General features: G+C 38.9%; 4 protein-coding genes across 4 annotated transcripts in view; 2 read left to right on the top strand and 2 right to left on the bottom strand.

Moving 5' to 3' along the window:
* Nucleotides 1-2,487: 2,487 nt before the first annotated feature.
* Nucleotides 2,488-9,647, bottom strand: LOC145463050 (organic cation transporter protein-like). The gene is made up of 9 exons (XM_081446759.1): nt 9,201-9,647; nt 8,363-8,509; nt 6,125-6,405; nt 5,348-5,587; nt 5,100-5,234; nt 4,659-4,744; nt 4,300-4,408; nt 3,957-4,029; nt 2,488-3,697 (listed from the first exon to the last, which is right to left on the bottom strand). Exons 1-9 carry the CDS (start codon nt 9,528-9,530, stop codon nt 3,440-3,442), a joined length of 1,659 nt encoding a protein of 552 aa, XP_081302885.1. The 5' UTR covers nt 9,531-9,647; the 3' UTR covers nt 2,488-3,439.
* A 1,056-nt stretch (nt 9,648-10,703) lies between these two features.
* Nucleotides 10,704-17,553, bottom strand: LOC145463051 (uncharacterized). Its single transcript, XM_081446761.1, has 4 exons — nt 17,362-17,553; nt 12,919-13,320; nt 12,384-12,515; nt 10,704-11,008 (listed from the first exon to the last, which is right to left on the bottom strand). Exons 1-4 carry the CDS (start codon nt 17,435-17,437, stop codon nt 10,716-10,718), a joined length of 903 nt encoding a protein of 300 aa, XP_081302887.1. The 5' UTR covers nt 17,438-17,553; the 3' UTR covers nt 10,704-10,715.
* Nucleotides 17,554-18,740: 1,187 nt separating this feature from the next.
* On the top strand, nt 18,741-26,994 carry LOC145464507 (sphingomyelin phosphodiesterase-like). The gene is made up of 13 exons (XM_081448420.1): nt 18,741-19,222; nt 20,248-20,371; nt 20,476-20,576; nt 20,896-20,967; nt 22,037-22,137; nt 22,779-22,889; nt 23,551-23,631; nt 23,906-23,993; nt 24,419-24,597; nt 24,689-24,785; nt 25,103-25,189; nt 25,456-25,550; nt 25,948-26,994. The coding sequence occupies exons 1-13, from the start codon at nt 18,758-18,760 to the stop codon at nt 26,117-26,119; spliced, it is 1,773 nt and encodes a 590-aa protein (XP_081304546.1). The 5' UTR covers nt 18,741-18,757; the 3' UTR covers nt 26,120-26,994.
* Nucleotides 26,995-27,978: 984 nt separating this feature from the next.
* LOC145464508 (DEP domain-containing mTOR-interacting protein-like) overlaps nt 27,979-27,996 on the top strand; it is a 13,056-nt gene continuing 13,038 nt past the window's right edge. The window contains 1 exon segment of the mRNA XM_081448421.1: nt 27,979-27,996. This exon segment is cut by the window's right edge and continues 160 nt beyond it. The gene's annotated coding sequence lies outside the window, so the exon portion shown is untranslated.

Raw genomic sequence — 27,996 nt, 5'->3', positions numbered from 1 at the left:
GAAGCAACAGCGTGCTTCTTAATAGTAACGATAGGATCATCTCAATCCTGAAAAACAGCAGTAGCAGTTAGCATCGACCAGTGGCTTTCTCCCAGAGATTCCAAGAGATTCCATGACATTACCCTTAATTTTAGGGAAAAAGCCATATTTACCCTTGGTAACGTTTACATTGTGAAGGTTAATGCTATAAATACTATGGCAATCTACATACAAAATGCGAAGAAATATGAAGTGATTGTCGGGTTGATGGGGGAGACAAGTTTTAGACTCAGCTTTTAGAGTGAACTTTCTCGGTCGCTGAAATGATAAAAGAACCTACAATAGTTATGATTTTCTGTTTGATAGTCATGTTTATTCGGGTGCTAGGTTTATCCCAACACTAAGGTCAGATGTAAACATCAACAGAATACATAAAGTACTTTTTTAATCCACCTGCTTGGTGTAAGGTATTACCACAATCGATCTCTCTTCTAGCCTGCATCCAGAAATGTGGATTTTGCTGGTTTATTTGAAATATCTTAGTGGGGTGCATTGTAATGTTTTTAACTGTAAAAGTGTAAAATTAAACAATCACATCATGCTGTCTCACGACTAGCGCCCAAGGCATTTTTCGCCACCTCTGCTGCCTTGGCTTATCCACCAGGTTATCCCTGGGACATTTCTCTCCAAACTGCTTATCGCTTCTGTTCTATCCTCCTAAACAGTCTTGTATATCTTCTTAATTGTCCAATCTCTCCACCTTAACTCATAATAATTATCTGAAAATGCAAATTCGTTTTTATGTAACTATGTGGATAGTTTCCTACATGTCTGACAGGCAAGAAGAGAGGCCCTCAGAGCAAGATGAAATCTTGAAAATTGCCAGCTGTTTAGGGCGTCAATTCCATTATTAGCTCGCGAAGTATCATTTTATCATCCTAAGTATTGATCACTCATCTGACATTCCTTACATATTATAATTTTCGACTTTTTGCTGAGCTGGTTAATAAAAGGTTTTAAAACCAAAATAGCGTTGCTAGAAATCACTGACCACCTACTGACAAGAGCTGAACACAGAACAATATCACGGACAGCATCAGACAATACAGGAGATATGGACTGAGATGCTTTTGTCGGTCCATCACATCAAGAGTGTATTTACACTGAGCTCTAAATTGGCCTTCTCATGCAGATGCTTATAAGTATTTTACGAGCTTAGGACGTTTCCTGTTTTAATTTTATCGATTTTTTTTCTCGCGATCAAACAATTGTTTATGGTTCCCTCATAGGTTCAAGGTCATACAATCGAGATTATTCGAGACGTAAAGTTCGCTGTTAGTTTATTTCGTAACTTTACTTTTTGTAATTGAACAACTAACACTAAATCGGGAAATGAACTATGCAGTATATATTCGGTTGAGTGTTTAAGTTCTGGTAAGGTGTTTAAGATGTTGCTTTATGAAACAAAAAACTAATTAAGAGTGAAACTTGAGAGTGATATCTAACTCGATAAGATGGTACGTTTCTGTGTGATAAAATCAAAAGAGGGCGAATTTTCTTGAAATGATATTGGGAAATTTTCACTTTTGATCGAACTCTCTTATGTAACGTATTTAAACTATGCTCCGGTTTTTGCCATTAAATGTCCCATAGCAGCAATTCTTCGGTTCTTAATTACAACTTACCTTACTTTTCCTCACATCATTGTACCTGTGACGAGAAACTGTTAGGCTGTAGTTCTTTCAGGTACCATGAAGCTAGAGGCTTTACAAAAGAACGACTGAAAAATTCATGCCATGTATGTTATGGTCACGTCAGAAGCTTATCAAAACTGCTGTTGTCTAACACTGTTATGGAATGTTCTTTTTAAACAACAACTGGTATATTGAAAAACTATTTTCTGGTATTAAATAAACGGTAAATATCTCACAATCTCTTTGTTTGTCTAGTAAAAGGTATAAGATTACTAAAAGTCATAAAATGTTCTAGCTTATTTTTTTCGCGGTACTTTGGTCACAGTAAAATGTACACGATATGTGATACGGTGTATGTTTCATTAGTGAAAGGTACTCGGGAGGTTTCAGCAGGTCATTTTGCTTTGCGTGGGAAATAACGAGTTAATGTTTAGATTCCTTGCTTTATATAGCACCAGCCTTAGTAAATGAAATATATTTGAAAGCGCTAATCGCTTCTTTTTTGGGGGGTTGAGAACCATTTATGAGAACATTCAAATCAAACGTGATCAGTAACGCGTAAAATACAACACCCTTTATAACTTGAAATACATTTTTCAGACTTATATGTTTGATCTTCAAGCCACCATACGCGATAACGTAAACATCTAGCCAAGTTCATTCAATTTAACGCATTTGTTGTCCTATAAGAAAGCCTACAAAAGGTTTTTTTTCGCAAAATAGGGATATTTGCTAACCTGATGTATTAAAATAAGTCATTAGAAAAAACGATTACGGAAAGTTTTTCATTTTTCAAGGTTTTTTGGAGCGGATGAATTTTGTAAACAAAATAAACAAAGAGAACTATAATTACCTTTTACAAGTTTTTAAATTCGTTCTTACACAAGAGTAATTCGAAGTAATCCTAAGAAATACAAACCAACTATAACATGTTCCTTTACATGTGGTATCTTAGGTCGTGTGTTATTGGGATCAACCGTTTCTGTTTGGTTGGGTTAGTCGGGTTTTTGTCGTGTTCTTTTGGGGAAAAACCGTTTTCGGTTGGTCTGGTTGATCAACTTTTTCAACCGGCCTCAAACCGGGTTGACGCTGTTGAAAAAGCACTTGCGTGATTATGTGGCGTGGTTGTAGCGTTTCAGCCGAAAACGGTTGGAAAAGTGTTCTATTGAGAACCGTCAACCGTATCAACCCAAACCTGTTGCGGTTGAAACGGTTGATCCCAAACACCTTAGACGCTGTTATTCAGTGTTGACCATCACAAGTAGAGCTACCGTGGATATGGCTGCTGGATTGGAATTTGGTATTTCTCCCGATCTCTTAAACCATGTAAACCATGTATATTAAGATAGGTCTTTGTTCATTTTGAGAATCTCTAGATTAGCTATCGGCAGTACTAGCTACACCGTGCAAAACGAGACTGAAAGAATCCAAAACAGGCAAAATCAGTGGTTTCACATTGTACTTTATTGACTGTTTTAAGTGAAAGAACACCTGTTGACCGCTGAATCTCCGTCGCCTCTCGAGTCGTGGGCTCATTTTAGTTTTCAATGAAACTTCACGTGGCCAGAATACCTCAGTAGTCAGTGGCCTTACAATTTTTTTTGTTAATTCGTTATATTGGGTGATCAAACGAATCTGTTACTTGACACGCAAGTTACTATTATATTTACATGTGAATACAGCCTTTCATATTTAAAAATTAAATCTTTGTTTAAACGCCACATGAGAGGATTTTGCGATCAGTTGCCATGTAGTTTGATTGAGAGTTACACGTGACTTTCGATCTTGCATAGCTTTTGTTCTTCGTCTATTTCCGTACCGTCCTTTCTTTCTGATTTCTTGATCCCAGACCGCTTGCAGCAATAAATCTTGTAATCCTCATCCCAGGCTTCAGCCTGCTCCACGGTCTGAGGCATGGGACTGAATAGTGTCTCTGGGAGCCACAATGACAATATTCCAGCGGTCACCCCAAGTACTCCAAAGATAACCAGCGGCAGAGTTTTGTTCAGGTTGGGAAGATCAGCCTCGAGGGTAAGAAAAAGCACGAATTATTAAACTGTTGTCGAAGACAGAGTAGAAAAGGCAAGCTTAACGTAACAGACTATCTCCCTTTTGCGTACCGCTCGTGCTCCATTCTAATGACTTTTTTACCCTACTGAACTATTGTCTCAAGGAAGGTTTAGTTTGACGTGAACAGAATGCTGACTGCTGCAAACTGAATTGCCGTTATCCGTGCTGCGCTACAAAATAGGCTCCATAACTGATCAATGTTAATTTTCTTACCAGTAGTACAATATATGGCGCGAGTATTGCTCCAATACGGGCCATCATGGATGATACTCCAATACCGACGTTTCTAAAGATATGGGTGGAATAATAAAAATTAAAGGGCGAGGCTATTTTCTTGATGTTACACTAAATAACAAAGTAAGTGATCGTTATATCAAAACAAATACCGGAAACATATTTTTGCATGGTATAAATATATAGCATTCCAGGAGTTACTTTTGGCGGACAATTATTTGGCGCCATATATAAAAGGTCATTTTAGATCAGGCATTGTCGCCCCCACGCTCAGTTAGTCACACAAAATAGGCAAGAGAAGTTGTGTTATCCTGTCACGCACCTGATGACGGTCGGGAATAGCTCAGCACTGAAGACGTAGATTGTAAGGAAAGTGGACATGATACAAAACTTGCCGATCATGGCCAGAGTTGTGATAACTGGTTGGTATTCTAGAAAGCAACAAAACCTTAAGTTCAAATCAGACACACAAAACACAAAATGCAGTCCCATCGGAATAATGAAAGGAAACTGCGAGTGTTGTTGGATCTGTTCTTGTTTTGGCGCTCACAACAACAGTTAACATGAAAACAGATATGGAAAGTTCAGAGGAAGAAGCAAGACGAGCTCTATCGAGCCACTTGGCTTCTACACTTCGTTAAGTGACATTTCGAGCGTCAGGCGTTTGTCCAGTTCACTCACCCACTTTGTTTGGTACAGCCAACACCAACATACCAGCCGCTCCACCAATCAGCATGAAGGTACAATACGGGATACGGCGGCCAAACCTGGAAACATGTACAGGAGAGTGACTTACTGCACATCGAATTCAAAACAGTACTCATAAGGAAATGATTTTTTTTTCTACTTAAATTATGTTGTTTTGGGAAACAATTGTAATTTTAATTCCAGGTTCATGCGACGTCTTTCTGCGCTTATTCCTCTTCAAATGTTTTAGCTGCGAATTCCGGTAAGTTTGTTATGATAAGTGAGCAACACTGCTGTGACAGAAAAAAGCTTGTCAGTAACAGACCAATACTAGTAGTAACTTGCTTTTTGTTTTCCAACAAAGACAAGAAGTCACTCTAAAAGTATCATGGTATTTCGTTTAGTTGTATTTAATGTTGCAGATATTTTCTCTACCTTTGAAGACAGTACCAAGCCAACAGGGCGGCGGGCAGCTCGATGATGATCAGGATAAAGAAGTTCACGTACATGTTTCCAGCGAGATTTTTCACGTTCAAACTCAGTCCAAAGTACACAAGTGCGTTAACAAACCTAGAAAGAAAACAATCAACGAAATAAACCAACGTACAACGAAAGTAATTCAACAAGCATGGCGTTCCCTGCGAAGCAAAGGAATTATCGCTCCATGGTTGCCAGCAACTCACCAATTCAAACAACAGATAATGATTCGCTTTCTCAGTTTCGGAGTCCTGATCAAATCAAATGTCCCGTATTTGCGTGTGTCATCACTCCTGACGTCAGCTTTCCTGACTTCAGAGATCACGTGCTTCAGGTGTTTAGAGTCAACATCGACGCCATTTTTGGCAGCATACTTCATGAGCAGGCTGTGAGCTTCGTCCAGACGATTGTTGGCAAGAAGCCACCGTGGAGACTCTGGTATCCACCTTAGGGAAATCAAAAAACAACTGTTACTAAATGAGGTTACTTTGAGGGTGCATCTCCTGGCAAATATGCCGACAATGAAGACAAAGAAGACATTCCGTTAAGCGGACACGACCTGTTTTAAGCGGACACTAACGAGGGTCCCGAGGGTGTCCGCTTAATACAGGTTTGACCATAGTTGCCTACATTTTGGCGCACTTGATGGCATTATTGAACTTTCCAGTGACTAAAATGAAGTGTTTCGCTGCCTTGAATAGGAAAAAGGTGGAATTCTATAAACTGACGGCTTAAAGTGGACAAAGTAGCTACGCAGCGATTTTTGCATCTTTTGCGGTAATCCGTGTCAATCTTCTCCATCCTTAACCATTCTTGTCCCTTATGGATTATTATTATCTCTTTGGTGTTTTTCTATCGTAGTAAACTATTATTTTCAGGTTTCCTTTAATTTAAAGGTAATTTTGTACGTGGCGAAATTAAAATAACACAAAATACCGTGACTGTGACCCTCTAAGTCAAGGAAAGCAGAAATTATGACTTACCACCAAAAAACGAGTAGCAGGGTGCCTGGTAACGACACCGCCAGCATCAAATACCTCCAATCCCGCAAGAGATACGCTAGTAAAGCTAGAATAGCGTAACCAAGCGTCATAAAGATGTTGCTAACAAACCCTGCCGCAGTTCTGTTGGACGTGACTGACAGTTCTAGGCAGTACACGAAACGGCAAAGAAGGCAACCGGCTGCTGCAGCTCCTGCGCCGACACGGAACAAGGCGAAGAGAGAAAGACAGTCTGCCACGGCAGACACAGTGCCACATCCTACCTGGAAAGAGAACCATAGAATACCGTATACTAATACAAATAATGCAATCTGATTGGCTGAGCTATCGTACACTCTATCATTTATTAGTATAAATCTACTAGCGTTCTATCACGAATGCCGTTCTCTGCTGCTTCTTAGCGTTTTCGTGTGACGAGTGTCTGTGACGAGGATTTAGGTTAAGTTTTGAACGACTAGTAGATTTATACTATTCGCTCTTGATTTCTATCGCGCGATAGTTGACTCACTAACTACGCCCTCACTAACTATCACGCGTAATTAAACAATAGAGTGTTCTGTTGAGGAACTATCGGCTGATAGTTGCCCCGCGGGAATTTGATGTTCTTAAAACAAATATTTGCCCGAGAAGCCAAGCTTCGAGGGCAAATATGCTAGTTTTAAGAACATCAAATTTCCAAGGGGCAACTATCAGACCGATAGTTCCGAGACATAAACACTCTATTGTCTTTATTGTTCACCACCAAATTTTCTTCCGTGCGCCAGTTCAAAAATCATATTGAATAATTTTCAACTTTTTTAGGTGAAAGCCGTGAAAGCCAAATGTAAAATTTGAAAAAGAAAACAAAAACTCTCTTAATACAAATTCAATTGTTTATTTTCTATAAGCCCACTTGTTTACAGAAATATTTCCACGGATGAGTGCTATCCATCCGGGAATTTTCCTCGGACGAGCACTATGGGCTGATAGTGTCTCTCGGCGGATCACTATCGCGTCACGTGATCAATTTAAACCAATAAGAATCGGAGAAAATTTAGTGGTGACCTGTAAATAGAAATCTCAAGCTCATAATCTAATTGTTTATTACATGTAGTATATGCAACGGCTTGGGTTTGTCCACCAAATCATGGCAACGTTTCCTCGTTTGTCCGAAGGTTATCGTCTTGTAGCGACCACTTTGGTTCCAGACGTTTTCTCTTTTCATTGGAGGGGTTTTCTATTGACTGTCGTAAAAACAAAACCAAAACTAAACCAATTACTTACCAATTAGACTACTCAGCCAATCTCAAACCGTAGTAAACCCAAAACCAAAACCAAAACTAAAGTAACAACCTGATCACTTTACATCCTAAATTGAAAACCGCTGTGTCTCAACTGATCAAATTCACACCCATCTTCTCTAGCTTGCTTTGAAACCGCGTTTTCGTGTCAAGAGAAGAAAGAAGAAACACAAATCTTTGGGATCAGGGTGTGTAGCGACATTAGACAACGGAGTAACCTGTGAACAGGCTCTCTAGTCGAGGATGGGGCGAAGAGACAGTGGAAAGAAAAAGGAGAGGAGAGAGAACGGGACAGACCCAACAACCCCAACCCAACCCCCTCCCCCCTCGGCCACTTCAATCTTAGCCAGTCCCCTCTCCCCCCTTCCAGCCGCGGTCACACCCTTCCAGCCGGAGCCTGTTTACAGGCTAAAAACTTAGGAGGTGAATACCATGTGATGAGACCAAGGATGATATCCAAATTTGCACATATATACATTCCCAATAGGGTTTTATTGAAAGGAACGATAACAGGAACCGTTCATTCGGAGTTCAAGCATGAAATTGAATAAGAGTGCGATGTTTTAAACGTACCATTCAGCTTTCACACCAGTCTCATACAGATATTAAACTAATCAGCAGTTAAAATTTAGGTTCCTCAAGACAAAATAAAATTTATGTGTCATATCTACCCTAGCCCTGGTCTTTCAGGTTTTCAGTTTCTTCTATACTAATAGAAATTATTTTAAAATTGAACGCGGTTCTTGAGTTCAAAACACCTGGCGGCGAATCATTGCCGCAGAAGAAGTATCACGTGTAAGGTGCGTAATAAGGCGAATACTAGCAATGGGAGCTGTGTTTTTGTTTATCTCGCGTTCCATTTTCTCGCGTTCAAAGGCTTTGCATGAGACATCAGATGACTCACTGGAAGAATTAATTGTTTTTCAGCAATTATACTTACCAGGAAGGCGATACTAAGGAAAACCGCGATTCTTCGACCGAAGTGATCGGAGATGCTGCTAAAGGAATAGGAGCCAATAAGCAGGCCCGCCAAGTATGAAGCTTGAGTCAACGCCTTCAGATGATTTCTGTCGCAGATCAGTTCCCACTGGAAAACAACAACAACAAAACCACGAAACAAAAATGAAAAGGGCCGGTGCTAATCAACGAGAAAGTGAAGAGTTAACGAAAAGGAAAGAGAGCTTAGAACCATAACTCTCCCTCTAGTTTGATTGCCAACTCTTGTTTGCTCTCTCGTGACATCTTAATTAAAGATGTTCCTTGGAAACCCCGGTATGCGCTTACATAAGAAGAATGTTGAATAACTGGCTGAATACAGCGATTGATAAACAGTGCGAGCGTATCCACTTTGTGAGAAAGCGAATAATTACCAACCAATCTATTACTCCTATTGTCTTTCCCCCCAATTTTTCTGAACTGACCAAAGCTCTTCGTCAACCCCTAATGTCGTTCTAACCTCGGTATTTTTTAATAGTTTTTCTTTCTTATTCCCAAGGTTGGGTAGGAAAATGACAGAAACCTAATTTACTCTTCATCCAACCGAATATGTGGTAGGTTTCTTGGCTTTCTGTGTGAGCTTTTAAGCCGGGCTTTTAAGTCGCATTGAAGCGAATATTAGGTTACATTTCGAGGTTCAGATGTATGTTCCAACACTGACCCCAGGGCCGCGATCACAGTATTATATCTTAAGAGACGGCGCCTAAAACCCAATATTATAAAGGGCTTACACACGTGTAATCCTACAACGAAATTAATTCATAATAAAACTGATATCTTACCTCGGACACTGCACTGGTAAATTCACCGTTGAATTCATATTTGGTGCAATTACCACAACACTGATTATTGGGGCATATCGAATTATTAATAGCTGTAGTCGAGGCAGTGCATTGAAATGACGGAGAAGCGCCGTAAAAAACCAGCACAAGTTGTTGAAGACCGATGGGCACTGTCATCAAACACATAAAAGCGTACAACATCATCGGATACCGACCGAATCCGCCGACTAAACGAAGCAAGTCGTCGAATTCGTAGGTTTTCTTTGACGATTCGTTTGTATTAAAATCATTTATATTATTTGGCTTGCTACTGTCTTGGGTACCTTCCATGTTGATTAAAATCAATTACTTCAGGCAAAATAATCAGTTAATGAGGTCTTTCCTTGAGACGCTGAATGTGAGTGTTTGACTTTCACTATCCGCGAGCCTCCGCCAGATTCAGACTAAAGCAATATACTTTTACGTCAGTCAGTAATCGGAACTAACAGTATTTAAACACTGGCTAGTCAAATATGATTGACATGTGGCGGTAGTATAATTGCGAACCAGCTGATTTTGATAAAAGATGAAAAGAAAAGATGTTCTTGTGACATACACATAGAAACTGAAATGTGGCGGGTATTTGCAATTGGTAATTTTGGCTGAACTTCAAAGATGGTTAGAAAATGCCCAAAAATATTCTTAGTGCGCGGATGAGCAACTCTTGGAAAAGAGCCATTGTAATACTGAATTTTATTGGACTAGTCTTTTTCGGTTCTCATTGAGAAAAATCGGGCTGCTTTTTTCGCAAGTTGTTCGGTTTGTTTCATATAAACAGATGAAGGAACTCTTCCACGGGGTTAAGGGGTAGGGTAGGGGAACTTCCGTTGGGGGTGACCCCAATCGGGAATGCTCGTAGTCTCTATTTCAGGTGTACAGCTACAAAATTTGACAGGAAGGAATTCCAATGTTTTATCCGCATTGAGGTTTCTTTTAAAGTTGTAAACGAAGAATGGAAAAAAAGGCTTTAATTTGTGGTAGCGGTTTCGATCGATCGGGGGCTAACTCGTTAAAATTTATTCATAGATAAAAGCATTTGATGACAACATCTGTATGGTCATAACTCTTACTGGTCCATGTCAAGAAATAACATTATAAGATCACTATTATTTAGTTTAGATCACAGAGCGGCTTTAATTTATTTGCAGTTTAATAGCCAGATGCAAAAAAAATTCATTGTTGACAGTTCCATAAAAACATTCAAACATGACAATGTGCAAGACTCTAAAAATAAATCCCACCATTAATGTTTATAATTCAGAATATTTTTGATGATGATGATGATCGTTTCAATAGTGCTTTTTTTAAATAATGATACTGAACATATTTCCCCAAAACAAAGATATGAATCAAAATGTTAAACTCGAGGCTGTTCATCAAGTCATGCCCCGTTCTTGCGCGAGCGATTGATTAAAGAATCCTTATAAACTACCCGCAACCAACACTGAAAACAAAGTGTTGCGTCAAACAGTTGCTTTACGCCCGACAAGTGTCCTGGCCATTGCCAGCATCGTCAAACGTTGAGGTAGTAAGCGGAGAGGTTTGATTGTCTAAACTGTGTTCGTTAGTTCCTGGGGCATTGATCATTATAGAGTGTGATTCCATGTTATCACGACGCCTTTGCTTTGCAACCTTTCTGTAGAACGAAACAAGAACGAAGGCCATTGGGATCAGAAGAACGAGGGAAATTAACTGGGTGACGAGTAAGACCACACCAAGGGTGGAGGTCGTTTGTTGTTGAACTTCTTGAGGCATGAACGTCTTCGGATCTGAAAGAGAAATATCATTTATACATTTGTCATATTGGTCAGATCTGGTTGCCATGGGTCCCCCGACCCCAGGTAGTAGTGAGCTGAGTATATCAGTATAGATCAGTCCGGCGACGATATAGATAAAGTAATACGGCGATCCACGAAGGGGTGAGAAATGACCAGAATCATCACGTCCTTCTCTTCAACTGGGAAAGAACAGCTTTGCTGGATTGGTTAAGAAGGGGGAGGGGTGGGGGTTAAAGTCTGCACACTAGCCAATTGGCCTATCAGGCCCGCGAATGGGATGCTAGTCCATTGCAGGGTTACCCCCTTCCCCAGAATTAAATTCGCCAGTACCCATTTAAACAACCGGGCGGAGAGAGGAATCGCAGTGAGAGCTAGAGAAAAGTGTCTTGACTAAGAACACAACACAATGTCCCCGGCCAGGAGTTGAACCCAGACCGCTCGATCCGGAGTTGAGTGCGCTAACCATGGGGCTACCGCGACTCCACTTTTGATACGTTGGCAAGATTTTAATCGAAGAGTTTTCACTGGCGGCAAAAACTGATTTCCGTTAGATATAAATATTTTCAAAGCTGAAACTCAGTTGAAATGCGATAATAGGTTTTTGGTCTGGGAAAACAAATTTTCTAAAACTTGGCCGGAGAAACTCTCTGGCTTCAGAGGGGAGTTAGGGAGGCCAGGATCTTTTACATCAGATAAAATCTTCGGAGACCAAGAAATAACAGAACTTGGGTTCAACCGAGTAGAGTTCAATCCAAGAACACGTAACCAGAACGTACTAAAAACATAACCCAAGACGGGATAGTGCTATCCGGTGTCCCACCATCGGGGGTGTAACCGAATGACATTTTACAAATCACCTGTTTTAATGCTAGTCTCTAAACAAATGATCTAATCTTTAGTTTACAAATCCTAAACCGCCATTGACTGCCAATGAACTCATTGTTGTTCCAGGCCACTGATTCCATCACAGGAAAGTCAGTTATTTTGTTCGTAATAGTAAGACTACAGATAGTTCTCACTATAAGGTGTTACATCACCAGATAAGACCGCTTTGTAATAGGGTTAACAGGTTTTTAACAAAGGCTCTACCGGGGCAGACAAAAAAAAAGGTTGTTCCAATTCTTCACCGAGACAGCATTCTCATTCTCCAAATTAAGCCATTGATCGTTATCTTGGGAACGCTACGATCTTATGTACAGATTGTCCAACGTTTTGAGCACGAAAGACAGAGATAAATTGCCCTTAAGATGGAGTATTCGAGTAAATTTTACTCTACCTTACGTTTTAATTTTTTGTTCACGGAACCCTTAATTTTTGTTGATGATCTGATTCAGAATTGTATTGTGTAAAATGAATCTTCACTCACCTAAACATACAGATCCATCCTTTTCAGAGATAAAGCCATCTTTACATTTACAAACACGACGATCAAACGCCCACAGACATAAGTGCTGACAACCTCCATTATCTTTGGAGCATGATGGCAGGCCAATAAGCTCTGTTAGAAAAAATATATACTATCATTTAAGGCGTCGATAGTACAGAGTCATGGTCTGCCAAAATGTCTTTGGACCCTCTGAGATTCGTAATGCAATTTGATGGATCGATATTTTAAGAGTCGACTGAGCTCAAACTTTTTTGAACACAGCATTATCGGGGGAGAAAAACGAGAAGTGCTTTAATATGGGGGAGGTTTTTTTTTTTCAGCCACCGTTAGTTGCTTCCTCCCCACAAAACACAAAACAGCGATTTTTTTTTTTTCACTATTCTACCATTTTCCCACCCTCTTAGAATACCAGCTCCCAACCGGTCCTGCTTCCTGCCCTGTCTCCCGTCATTGTTACGGAGCTTGTCGCGGGAGATTCAAACTATTAAAAAAAAAAATGAACAACATGGCTTACCTTTTTCACAAATAAATCTCGAGGCCTGGGAGCAGTTCAAATCGTTCCACTTCACCACCCCGGAACGTACATACAGAACATACATTTCCCCACAGTACTCCTCTTGGCGATAATTGTCGGGTTGCCCAGAATACCAGTCCCTGAATGTCAATCGGGATCCATCGACCCAGACCCAAATCGAGTCATCGAAGGGAGCTCTCTGTAAACCGATCCAAAAATGCCTGCTTTTGTGTTGTTTTGTTATAAATTCTCGGATCAGAAACGAATTTTCACTTCGGGATGAAACTGTGACCAGATGAGCATTGTAAGTGCTGCAGTTTGTTTGAGCACCAAACCAATCAGCCGCTACTCTGGGTGACATGTAGCATGAGTTCTCAAATCTTTTCCAGTCCTTTGGACAACCTAAGCAGTGAAAGAAATTCACACGACTCAGTTTGAGAGGGAAAAAAACGAGGGGTCCGTCGATATTGATTAAAAATAAAACGATTGTAACAGCTGCTGTGTATTCAATATGCCTATTAACGTCATAGCTATCCTTTAAATGAATAGCGGTCCTAGTACTTCTAAATACTTAGAATCTGGTCAATTTTCAGTGAAGTGAAGTGAAGTGAAAGACTTTATTTAATGAGGGTGACCCGTGACAGTAACTTAAGTTACTGATAAACTTGGGGCCCTCAGCTTAAAATAATTAGAATGCTAAAAATATATTATTTACAATAAAATGCTAAAATACGATATTAATTACAGTACAATAAAATACTTAATTAAGTTACTATTAAAAATGGTTACAAATAATAAACTGGACTTACAATTTCAAACATACTACGAATAATAAGAGTTAAAAAATTCCATTAGTTTTCTGAGAGTTAAGAATAGTATAACATAATTTAGCCTTAAACGATTTAACGGACTTCTCTGTTTTTAAAGACCGGGGTAAACTGTTCCAATCTTTAATAGTTCTGACGGCGACAGTGCGTCCTCCCTCAGAGGCGTTTCTGTGAGAGGGGCATAATAAATTTAAATTACAATTTCTAGTACTTCTCGAATGGACGTCAGAGTTTTTCCTTAAAGATGTGTTCATGTATTCAGGTAAAGTTCTGTTTATCCTTTTGTAGGCCAGTGCACATCGATTTATATAAGCTTCTTTGTAAAAGGGGATCCAGTTTAGCTTATTAAATGAAGTGACAGTTCGACTAGTACGTTGTGCTGCAAGAATAATACACGCAGCCCGTTTTTGCATACGGAGAACTCTCTCGAGTGCCTCTTTGTTACACGATGTCCATACTGTGCTTGCATACATGAAGAGTGGTTTGATTACTGCGTTATAGTAGATCAATTTTTGATTCTTTTTCAAGTAGCAGCTTATATGGCGTAGAAGACCAATTCGTTTTGAAAGTTTGTTACATAGTTCGTCAACATGTGCTTCGTAAGTTAGGTTCTCGTCGATTATCACTCCAAGAAGTTTATGGCTACCAACTTGTTCAATTTCTGCATTTTGCATCCTAGCTTCAAATTTTCCTGCGTCATGGGTTATACGTCTGCGCAGACGCTTTCCCGTAGCCAACAACGCTTTGGTTTTCTTGGTATTTATAAACATTTTGTTTTCACTAGCCCATTTCTCAACTTCTGTCAAGTCCTTTGTTAATGATTTGTTTAGTGCAGGAATAGCTTTCCAGTCTGAGCTTAAAGACAAGGTGGTATCGTCTGCATAGATATCCATAGTTGACTTGTGAACGTTTAGAGGCATATCATTGACACACAGGAGGAAAAGCACTGGTCCCAATATTGATCCTTGGGGAACGCCCTGTCTGATAGTCAGCTGTTCAGATGTGGTTTTCCCTAATGTAATAAATTGCTTTCTCTGAGACAGGTACGATTGAAACCAGGCAACAGACGGAGGGCTTGCACCGTAAATAGACAGCTTTTTTAGAAGAAGTTCGTGATTTATAACATCAAAAGCTTTACGAAAATCTATAAATACCAGACCGGTCACTTCGTCATTGTCCATGTTTTTCAGGATGTGATCCGTAAGTCTGATTAGAGCTGTTTCTGTAGAGTGACCTGACCTGAAGGCTGATTGATACTCATATAACATGTTGTCATGTAAAAACTTAAGAAGACAGCTGGCTACGTGTTTTTCGATAATCTTCGAAAAGACAGGTAAAACTGATATCGGGCGGTAATTGTTGATATCGTTTCGTGCGCCACCCTTGTGCAATGGTGTAACTTTTGCTACTTTCCAACGGTCTGGAAAACTGTTTGTCGATATTGAAAGGTTCAGCAATTTGCATAATGGACTTGCAAACGCTGGTGCAATAATTTTGAGTACACGAATACTTATGCCATCGTGCTCAGAGGCCTTGTTACAAGCGATTTTCCCTATGGTGTCAATGATCTGCTTAGGCGTTATTGGAGGGATGTTGAAAGCCACATTATCATTCAATCGCGAAGAGACAAAATTTTTCAGCTTGGTGTCATCAAACTCTACGCCAGCGTCGTTTTCCTTGCCAATTTGATCTAGGATGTTTACGAAGTACTGATTAAGCTCATTTGCAATGGAAGCTTCGTCACTAATGATGTTGTTTCCTGTGTTTAATTCATCGATGCGAACTCGAGGTTTACTAGTCCCACTTAATGTTTTGAGTGCTTGCCAAACTCCTTTTGGATTTCCTTTGTTTTCGTCGATTTTCTAGCGGAAGAAACTTCTCTTTGTTTTTTTGATGAGACTTGTAGTTTTACCCTTTGCATGCGTATAGCGTTCCCAGTCTGCAGGCAGATTTGAAATTCGCGCCGTTTTCAACAGCTTGTCTCTTGTTTTCATAGACGACAAGATCTCTTTAGTCATCCAAGCTGGCTGGTTCGGTTTCTTGACGCGTTTAGATTTTAGTGGAATGTGCCTGTCCAAAACGTCATTTAGCATTGTTTCCATTGTAATCAAAACATCGTTTAAATCATCAAAAACAAAGGAACATCTTAACACTGGACCCAACCTGTAAATCTACGTTTCCCCTTGTAAAACTGGAAGGGACTGGAAAACGAAACTCTGGCATCTGCGGCAAAAACCAAACAAACCTGACTGCGTTCTAGAAATACCTGGCTACACGCTCTTCAGGAAAGACCGGCAAGGAACCAAGAAGGGCGGCGGAATTCTCGCCTACGTTGCTGACAATCTAAAAGTCGAAAGAATTACAAGCTGAAACACATACATTTCTTGGTTTCTTGATTTCAGTAACAAAACCAGGATGCGTTGTGTAGACATGGTCGAGACAAGTTGAGCTCACGGGACGTGTAACTTTGTGCACGAGTTGGCTTAAATTTAGGCTTTTTAGTGTCTTCGCTAATCGATGATGTTTGTAGACATATGTATCCAAGAAGTTTATATTAAAGTCTCCAAACACATACATTTCCTGGTTTCTTAAATAAGCTGTTTCAATGTTAAGCTCCAGTTTGGCATCCGTGTCCGCCGTTGAAGAAGGCGGGCGATAAACAGCTCCTGTGAGTATCGGGCGATTTGATTTGTAGGGATAGACTTGTAACCAGACGGTTTCTAGATCCATTTCTTCCAGGCTTGTAATTCTTTCGACTTCTAGATTGTCAGCGACGTAGGCGAGAATTCCGCCGCCCTTCTTGGTTCCTTGCCGGTCTTTCCTGAAGAGCGTGTAGCCAGGTATTTCTAGAACGCAGTCAGGTTTGTTTGGTTTTTGCCGCAGATGCCAGAGTTTCGTTTTCCAGTCCCTTCCAGTTTTACAAGGGGAAACGTAGATTTACAGGTTGGGTCCAGTGTTAAGATGTTCAGAACACCGTATACGCTGAACGCAAGTTCAACTTTCAAACTAAGGACGCAAACAAACATCGTTTATCCAAACTACTGTAATGATCCTTGGCCGTATGCACCAAAATGAAGACGAAGGCACCAACTGTACGGTGAATAAAACGAAATTGATTGCAAGACTGGTACTAAAGAAGAAGGTCAAAAACTAGCAACACTAGTCCTCCTCAGGGCGATTACCATAATGTAAAGAAAATAACGGCTCTGAAATTTATGCTCTTTTTATTTTACGTTATACAGGGCCCCCGTTGATACCAGTCCTGCGACTGAAGGGGTCACCCTGTTTAAATATTGATTATTATTATTATTATTATTTAAATACCAAGGATGCAGCGGTAGTTAATATTTAACTAGTAAACGTTGCCTTCAGTTTTAAGATCACGTGATAAAATAAATAAATTTATTCAAGAGCGAAAAGCATGACCGGCAAACATTATTGTCGTATCGTGTTTTCGTTAAGAGATACAGTCATGTAATTTGTTGAGCCTCATCTAAAATAAAAGCAAATTTTGCCTACATATTGTAATGCAATTATCTCGCACCCTACAGGGTCCTCACACCGACTTGGAGCTGAGGAGTTTCACCTCACAGTAGTCTAAATTATTTTTACTCACCCAGCTTTTCGTTTATCCATAAAGTTCCAACTGACTTCAGAAGAATCATGAATCCTCCCAGTTTAGTAAGATCCATATCGTTTTATCGCCTCAGCTTTGAATTACAGCTAATGAGGGATGACACGTTATTGTATTTTCCCAAAAGTTAGGGCTCTTGGTGAAGCCGAGGCACAATGAGAAGGTTGAAATTATGCCCAGGGCTTATTATAAATTCCTAGTTTACTGGAGCATATTGACAAAAGATATTGCAGGTGTTGGCAACTTTTGAATACCTAATTAAAATGAAGACAGGTTATTTAGCGTGAGTAGTGTCACAGAAGCTGACGCACCTCAAACTAGTAGTGGGGCGTTGTTGGTGTCGTTGAATAAGAAAACTCGATAAATTTGATGCTGTTTTTCTCTTTAGATATTGCAATTATTTCAAAATTGCAATTACACTTAACGACAAATCACTACGATTAGGCTAGGCTTTTGCTTAGTCAGTTGGGAAAGAGTCCTTAGGGACACCCTGATTTGGTTTACCTACAGGGAACATATCTGTTTACAAACTTTGTTTTTGTTATTTAAATGTACAAAAGGTTAAACAATAGAACTCGTTGTCTCACCAGCCAATAGTTCTCTGGCTTGCATATAAATGACAATAGGTGACGTCACTGATAGCGAGTTGCGTTTGGTGACCTGGCGACCATAACGGCGACAGCGGGGATTGTAATATTAACGTACGAATCTCTCAATAATCTAGATTTATTCTGATTTTCTTCTGATTACCGTTAATTATGTTTTTGGGGGTGGGTGGAGGGGTGGGGAGCGGTCGCCTCTGCCCATTGTTCCACGGGCATGTTATGAGGTTTGGCTGCAGTAGGTACATCCTGAATGGTTTGCGGATGCAATAGATCCCGTAGCCACACGAGTCATATGGCAGCCATATGTAGTGTTACGCCGCCAATAGAGGAATCTTTGTCTATAATATCTGTCACTAAGCGGTGCAGTTTCCGATGATAAAATACTTTTTGTGTGAGGCAAGTTTATAAAAACTCAAGAAAACCACGAAAAGTCAATTTCTCTTTCAATACAAAGTACACCCACAGAACTGGATATTTACAGAGATGCTTAAGTTTCACAAGTCGTTTTAATGTCAGCAGGTAGTAGTCAAAAGACATCATTTGCACAATGACGTTATAATGCAGCAACACTATATGAATGTTACACCATGTCCGTGCTCAGTGAAATATGATCTTCAGTCCATAAGGAGTGCGGGCACACTTTTGTTTAGTCACGTGAAAATCGTATGATCAACACACCTCCACAACTCCCACAATGGCATCCATAGTTTGGCTTTTATGGCAGTTTCGGTTTTCTGTCCTCTCTCATTTTCGAGCCGCTCATTGGACTCAGCATGGCTTCCAAACCTTTTTTAGTGTGTTTCGTCGTGCTTTCCTTCTCTCTGAGTTCATTTTCGAAGCCATTAGAGGAAACCAATGCTTTTACAGCTTGGCTCAAGCGTTTGGATAGCGAAATAAAGACGAAAGTCTTGTCAAGTGACAGTTGCGAAGTTTGTAAGTTGCTATCTCTTCTGGCTCAAGCCACTTTCCTGGCAAACAAAATAGAGGATGAAGTGGTTTCTGTGTCACAGAAGATCTGTAAAGAGTTGAAGATAGAGGACGATCGAGTATGTACCCAGGTCATATTAGAATTTCGAACTGAAGTGTTGACAGTTACCGACAAAGTTTTCCTGAACCCTTCAGAGGTTTGTGGCAGCTTGTTTGGACCAACTTGCGCTCACAGAAGGGATCCTGACGAATTTTGGAATATAACAGTGCCTGGTAAAAAGCCGCCTGTGAAGCCTGTCCCGCCCCCAAAGGTAAGGATCAAGCATTTAAGTTTTTATGCAATATTTAACAGTTACGTAATGATACTGAAAGATTTCCTTGGTACATTAGAGCTCACTGTTTGCATTGAAAGTTAGCTGTGCTCTTGTTACATAGATCATGAGATATCCAAATCAGGTGACTGGTGACTTGGCGTGGTTCATTCCAAAATGTAATCTCATCTTTATTGAACCGCAGTCATACAACTCTACAAATAAAGGCTGCTTTCAACTGCTGTGATCAAAGATCAAAGATCAAAATAAAAACGAAAGAAAAGCAACATGAAAGTTAACAATAGCTGCCTAAGGAAGTCTTAAAAATGTAAATATGGAGAGTTTTTTAATTTCATTGTGTAGTCCATTCCACAATTTTCCACTTCCTGGCAACTGAAGCACTTTTTGTCCGGTAAAGTGCCATAAATTATTTAAATAGCAAATTTAGAGATACATGAGAGAAATACATTGGATACTAAACAACATATTTCCTGTCGAAAACCATCACACTTGTACAAACAAGCAGCTCTTGCCACCCAGCTACACAAACATTTGGTACAAATTATTTTTCAACTTTTGAATGCAATATGCGAAGAATTTAAACATAAACTTCATGCTCTTTGTGGTTATGATATCTATACAGTTGAACCTCTTGACAACGAGCATCTTGGGGACAGAGAAAAGTGGTTGTTGTAGAGAGGTGGTTATAATGGGGAGGTAGGGATGTGACACCTGTTTGTTTTGGGGGATGCAGCATTTTTTTTTTTATACTTGTTGCAGCATATAAATATGTAAGAGGTTATTTTATCAGAAGGGAGGTGCTTTAGTGGTCATTGCTGCTGTGGAGAGGTGACCATTGTTAAAATTAAAATAAGAGTGAATGTCTGGACTGTCCACAGGGACATAAAAAGTGGCCATTGTGGAGAGGTGACTTTCAGTCGAGGTTCAACTTTATTTCAGTTATTTTGTCTTAATAACACTAGATCCACATATGCATTTACACCTTTAATTATTTCCCATTTCAGCCTGGTTCACCAGTTTCCCGTGTCCTGCAGTTCTCTGACATCCATCTTGATCATCTGTATAAAGAGGGAAGCAACCCAGACTGTGGTGAGCCACTGTGTTGCCGCAGTAATGATAGCCCCCCTGGTATGTATGTTTCCATTTTCCAAATCAGTCTTAAAAATTTCAGGCCATTTCATTGGAACATTTATTAACTCATTGTTTAATATTGTGATGTTGTTTTGCTTTAGCACCTGGAAAACGAAAAGCAGGCAAGTATGGGGACTATTCATGTGATATTCCACCAATAACATTTGAGAATATGCTCCAGCACATCAACAACACTCATCAGGTAATAATCAATATATCTCTCTCTTATTTTTACAGTGTATAGTATTTTGGTCAAATATAATTCTCATTTGGTAGAAAGTTTAATTTGAGAGTGCATGTGCATCATCTGTTCAAGTACACTGAACTTGTATAGATGTGTTGTGTTGATAATGTGCTGTGAGTGTCCTGGTAGCAATGTGCATTGTATTTATTGGAGACATTTCAGCTATTGATCATCATAGTGTGCAGACTTCATTACAAGCTTTCTCCTTCATCTTATTTTTTTTATTTCGTATATCCTTTGGCCACATTGAAATGATAATTTGACTGCTGGTTTACAGGATATTGATTATGCTCTATGGACAGGAGATATTCCAGCACATAATATTTGGAACCAGTCACGTTCAGACCAGGTGCAGTTTACAGCATGTCATAAATATTGTCATATAAATTATATACATTATGATGGGTAATGCTATCCACCACTCCAGATAAATTTAATCTTCATCTGGTGGATTTATAGAATAAATTTTAAAAAAACCAAAACATCAGGTGTATTCCTGAAACAGGGCTTGAGATTGCGACCAGTGGTATTGTTGTCAATGTGACTAACATTTCATTCTTAGCGACCAAAAATACTGGTTTACATGTAGTCACCATTTATGGTGAAAACCATAATGTGAAAGCCTGGTAGAGAGATATAATTTATCCCTCTACATGTATATGTACCTTGTGTAAAGTTTTGTGATCAATTTTGTTAGGCAATTATTTAGTGTGAAAGTTGATTTTTTTTTTTAGTTATCTCAAGTGTCCCCTATTAGCAAAGACGATTCCCCTCTGCTAGATTTTTAAATCAACACATTAACCTTTGGGTGTGCAAGCTAACTCATACCCCCAGCATGGTACAAGGGGGATGGAGGGGTGGATAGAATCCCCCCTCTTGGTTTTCATTCTGTTAAGGCAGAGCGAAATAAATTTACATTGATTAGATAGCCCCGAGCTTGCTCTACAAGATGATACCATTTTTGTTGGTAATGACATCATTTGACCCATCATCTTGGACTGCCATCTTGGATTTCACTTTTTTCAAAAAAAGTCAAGAAATAAAGGAAATTAAGACAAATTCAAGCCAGAATGCTTACGAAATGTACAAATTCGTGAATTTCTGCTATTTCATGAAGAAAACTGGAAAAAACTACAGAATTATGTCAAAAAAGCTGATTTTTGGTCAGACCTACTTGGAATTTGGTGGTTGCCATGGCAATGTCAAAAATGATGGATAGACAATTGACATGTCAAAATTTCCGTAGAGAATGGGGAACAGCTACTGAAAGTTTCAACCCCTTAGAGTAAATCATCTTTTCAAAACTTTGAAAAAACCTTATTGGGGAGGGGAGGGTTGCATTCATCCCCCCCCCTCCCCCTTGTACGTCTGAGGGTTAATAAAATTGTTAAAATTGTATTATATTTTTCCTCCTACAGTTAAAGGCCTTAGACTATGCCACCAAACTTTTGGAAAAATATTTGCCTGGACTGAAAGTGTTTCCTGCAGTTGGCAATCATGAAAGTGCTCCAGTGAATAGGTACATGTTTTGAAACAAGTTTTGTTGCTGTGACAATAGCCGAAACAAAAACACCTGTCAAGTTTAAATGTCCCAGCTATAGTGGAGTTTAATGTCCGATCTCTACAGTGTTGAGTTAGTTGTGTTGTAATGAAGTTAATTATGCACTTGTTTGAAAAGACTATTTTTTAACTTACATGTTTGACCCAGGGTAGGTAGTAAAACTAATTGTTTATAGTACATGGTTTGAACCCAGGAGTATCAGTAGTTCGTATAGTGTGATCGTCCAGATGAAAAGAACTGTCATTGGTGACTGATGTTTCGACAACCTGAGCGGAAGTCATCTTCAGAGTCAAGTGAATAGTGTTTGTCAGTCGATGGTGTTATACATGTAAGTCTGGTCCGTTGTAAGTGATTGGTCAGGTTAGCCATGATGGTATTGGTTGAAAGACTTTTGTAAAGTTTGTCATTAGTCATTGGTTGGTGTCGATCTGTCTATTGTTGCTAACGATTCAGTTTCCTCTGAAGATGATTGAATTCGATCTGTTCAGGTTGTTGAAACGTCAGTCACCAACAACAGTTCTTTTTGTCACTATGCTCACCCAGACGATCACACTATACAAACTACTAATTGTTTGTGTTGTCCATTAATTGATGCACAGCTTTCCCCCTCCATTCATCACTGGTGCCAATTCAAACCAGTGGCTGAGGGACTCTTTAGTTGACCACTGGAAGACCTGGTTACCAGATGATGCTTTACAAACAGTGAAAAAGTAAGTTGATATCAGTAATCATTGCAGATGTTTCAGCCTTATGTAACTGACATCTCAAGGTTACCTTTAATTGTACTTTCAGGGGATCTCTAGTCCACTGCAACACTTTGCAGTTACATTGACTTTGACAGAACCCTCAAATCTGCTATCAAATTAAGGGTTACAGACCTGGCTATTCAAAAAGTTTACTTGCTTTCCTTAAAATGAATTATCAAATTTTCCAACAAGTCTTAACAGGAATTAGGTAATTACATTTTTTAATACTTTTTACAGTTACAACTCGACACCATTGTAATTTATATTTTGGAAATTTCATTTTTTGCTCAGGGTCAGAACCCCGGTATTATGTTTCCACCCTGAGGTATACAACGGTGCCTGCCAACTATTACAGATATCAGTTAAAATGCTGGGGGGGGGGGGGGGGTGGGGGGGTGGGGGTGGGTTGAGCTGCAAAGGGCCAGCCTCCCTTGTGGGTAACAATATGAGTACACAGTGCTTTACTTCTTATCACTTTGTGCTTCTTGGGAACTAGAATACATTAAATAATGTAAGCTTCCGTGGTGTGGGTAATGTTGGCCTGTATGTGAACTTTAATGCACGTTTATACATGTACATGTAGTCACTATGTTTCTAAGTATTTTTTTTTATTTTTTCATTACAGGGGAGGTTACTATACAGTGTATTTATCAAAAGGATTGAGATTAGTGTCACTCAACATGAACTACTGTAACAATTTGAACTGGTCTGTTAATTTTGTTGTTGTTGTTGTTATTGTAACTCATAGGATTAATATTTGTATGAAATGTTTGGTTATTTCAACATCCAAATATAACTATTAATACTACATGTATTAATTTGTATGTACCTCTGTACAGTTGAGAAACTCAGTGGTACAATTCTTCATTTAAGGGTTATGTGTGCATGTATTAAAAACCATGCATTTGAATATAAGTAATTAGTGCTTGGATCTCAAAATTATTTGTAGATGTATGTAGTAATGTGTTAGTGTTTTCCAGGTGGCTCTTAATCAACAATGTCGACCCTGCTCAAGAACTCCAGTGGTTGATAGACTTATTACAGGAAGCTGAAGATAATGGCGAAAAGGTCTGTGTTTTCTGTTGAGTCCTAAGTCAACACCGCAGAGGTGTTAATTAACATGTAAACACTGCATTTTTAACCTCAGTAAGTCAACTGAAAGCAGCCACATCTCCTAGTCAGATGACTTGTGCAACAAATGTGTTCTTTTGAACAAGATTTTCAGGTCCCAAGGGTGTTCACTTACAGGAGGTTCAACTATACTAGTACTTAGAAGTGTCATATAATGTTAAGACCAAGAGATTAAGTAAAAAACCAAATAAATAAACATTGTATTATCTTCTGCTCGTAAGTGAATTATATTAATATTAAAACATGTTAAACACTTTAAAAAAATTGAGGTTGCATCATAATTATTTATGTACATTGAGTAAGAAGTTACAAATCATGCATGAATAAATATTTCTACAGATTTTTGTATTATGTATTTACAGGTTCATATTATCGGTCATATTCTTCCGGGAAACTCAGATTGCCTCAAACCCTGGAGTTGGAATTATTACAAGATCGTGAACCGCTACCAGAGCACTGTAACAGCACAGTTTTTTGCTCACACTCATGCTGATGAGTTTGAAATCTTTTATGATGAGAAGACAAGGAAAACACCCACAAAGTAAGAATACAACAATATTCCTTTGAATAATTGTTGTATCTGTTCATTACTAATGATGACATTTATATAAATCTCTGGGTTTTCTTGACAGTATTGCCTTCATTGGACCAAGTGTTACAACCTATCAAGGCCACAACCCAGGCTACAGGATTTATGACATTGATGGAGATTATGCAAACAGCTCCAGGGTATAGAGAGTCTTTTCAATTAGTAATATGCTATTGATGTTATCACAATGTGTGCAAATCAGCAGCGATAAAATGTAAAAAGTATATTAGGTCTTCCTCCTCTCTTTAAAGCTCCTATTACAGGTGTAGATCTTTTGCAAAATATGCAATAGTCTGATGCTCCCACAATGTAACCTTTCTCTTAAAAATGTTAGTGATTTTCTGAAGTTGCATTACATTATGGATTTTAAAACTACATGTAGTAGCTTACATGCATATAATCTGTAACTTTGGTTTAAAGTTGTTTCCTCTCTAAAAGAATTTGTATTTTTGTTAAGGTTGTATTGAACCATGAAACGTACATTCTGGACCTTGATGAAGCAAACAAGGGGAATTTACAGTGGAAACTGGAGTATTCAGCTAAGGTAATTTATAAACAGTGCGCTTAGATTTGGCTATACATGTACAAGTAGCAGATGTTGATACAGGTGGATAGAATTTTATTTTTCTCTTGTGGACAACCAAATATTTTAATGTACACAGTTTCGAAAAATAGGACCTGCAATAACTTGACTGCTGGTTGAACTTGCCTGAACTATATCTTAGTACACTTAATTTACACCTGTTAACTATTTAGGCCCAGATTTCTATTCATATGTTAATAGTTAACGTTTTTCTGTGTCACCTGTAGGAGGCTTATGATATGCCATCACTTTTACCTAAAGATTGGAATGACTTGGTTCATCGCATGGCAACTAATACCACCCTCTTCAATACATTCTACAAGTAAGTTGGACAGGAAAGACAACATGTCATGTTTGTGCATTTGACTACAAATGAGGTCCTGCAGCAATAATTAGTACTAAAACGAGATCCAGATCTATGTACTTTTGAACATAACACACAGCATTAGTACCTGTGAGCTAAACACACAAAATCTGAAGGGAATGAGGGTGCTTTCTGTTGATTGGAACTTTGCTGTGCATTTTCTTTCTCAAATTTAGCAATTTCAACTTTAAAGCCATGAAAACTGATGTTCTTATTTGTACTTCAAATTTTAAAGTTCTAATGTGTAACTTGAGTTATTTTTTTCGACATTTGCAGTGTGGGAATTATAATTGGTATTAATTAGTGAAAGATGACATAACTATTTATTTATTCATATCCATCTTCTCTGTGGCAGATATTTCTGGAAATCTGCACCTAATCATTCATGTGATGCCAGCTGCCGTGAGAATATGCTGTGTCGAGTGATGACTGGGCGCTCCCATGACAACAGTGCCTGCACCCTTGTTCAAGAAACGTTTTCAGAAGAAAAGAGGCAATTGTTTGAGCAGTCTTTAGATGTCTGTTAGCAGCAATCTCGTTTAACTTATATTTAATTGTATGCAAATAATCCCATTGAAATTGAAAAAGAGTTACTGACTTGAGGGTACTGTAGAATGTTGAAAAAATAATTTGCAATAGTATGCGGTGCCCATTATCAAAGTCCAGCATAAAAAATTGCTAGAAATATCTATTTTGCCAAGTGTTTGAATTATTTACTTAAGTTAGTAACTTATTGAGAAATTAGTGCACTGGATTTCTTCTAGAATGTCTGTTTATAATAATGATATTTTAACGGGAAGCTTTCTCACCCGTAGGTGATCTACAGAAAGGTCCCAATCCAAAATAACATTAAATTATTAAAAAATAAATACACAAATTAAAAAATATATTAAAAATACAAAAGTAAATTATAGACTAATAGATTTAAAAAAATTACTTTTAAACTGACATATGGTGTCAGAGTTCTTCAAGTCACTGTCCAAGGCATTCCAGTCTTTAAAGGCATGATAACAAGTTCTCTGTTTACCCCAGTTCCGTTTTACTGTTGGAAGTCTAAGATGATCTTTGGAGCGAGTGTTATATCTATGGACATCGCTATTTCTTGCATGTGACTGAAATTGTAGCAAAATCCAGATAAAAAATTTCAATCATTTTTTTGTAATTCCCAAAAGGCATTATTGTCCCTACGTATGCCAGTGGACGGGTTTTGTAAACCTTTGTATATACCTGTAGAATAGTGGAATAGTTTATAGCTAATAAAAGGTGAAATGCCAGTTACTTACTGTGTACAGAGTTAAGTCTTGCAATAAAAACATTCATTTTATGTAGAAAAGAATAAAATTAATCAGAGTGCTGGCTGCTGTGATAGTCGTAGGGGCTATTGGAGTAAGACAGCCAATTTCATAGATAGAGAAACTGAGGTTTGTTGTGTGATAATCTTTCACTTACGAAAAAAATAAACAAAATAACATACAAAAACGGACGAGAAAACATACAGATTAAATGTAAAAGGTCCGTTTATGAGGACCTTAGGCCATCAGCGTCTCTCAAATTTAGCAATTTCAACTTTAACGCCGTGAAAACTGATGTTTGTCAGTAGTGTGCGTGCACGTGCCAGGTCTGAAACTAAATCCGCTGAGGTGTTGGGTCGTCTTGGATGGTTACTCTGTTACAGTTGTCAGAAAGAAAGAGAGATGATTACAAGATATGTATTTTAGTTTTTTTTTATCGGCCTCATCCCCCCACCCCAGGTGTCGGCACATTTTGACCAGGAAAAACATGGAGGTAGCGCTGACCAGTCGAGAGGCTGGACTAGGAAGTTTACGCCATACCCTTGCATATCCTTGGAAACGGAGATTTACTTCTCATCTTTCTCTCTCCAGCGAGATAAATCCAGTATCTATAGATTTGTTTTTCAAACCGAAAATCGGGAAATATGAGCAACTCAACCTTCCTGAACGTTTTGTTCGGCTATTGTTGGCTGATTTGGCTGATCTGTTCTTACTGTTATATTATTACAATTTGGTCCTTTTCTTACCGGTCCTTACCTTTTAGCACCTCGGCCACGCCCTTTGATCCTTCTCGCATCGTACCCAGTGTATTTTCGCGCTTTGCGAGGATGTTAGGGCCCCATTTATATGGTCTTGGTTACTCGAGACAACCCTCCCTCCAAGATAGCCTAGCCGAGATAACTTTTAGCTTATTTCTAGGAAAATTCAAGGGAAAATCACTTGTTTCGATGGAACTCACTACTATTAACGGGAACTTTGGCGAAACATTTTAAGGAAGTGTTTCTTTTCCCTTGGCCTTACAGAGTTCGTTTCCATGTGCCAGATTTGTTCGGCACGGCCTGAAATACTCTGGATCAGTTTCAGTGATATATGAACCTACTGAAGGAATATAG

This window comes from Orbicella franksi, chromosome 12, assembly GCF_964199315.1.
Source record: "Orbicella franksi chromosome 12, jaOrbFran1.1, whole genome shotgun sequence".
Lineage (NCBI taxonomy): Eukaryota > Metazoa > Cnidaria > Anthozoa > Scleractinia > Merulinidae > Orbicella > Orbicella franksi.
Note: the sequence above shows the minus strand (reverse complement) of the source record. Positions and strands in the feature narration are given on the sequence as shown.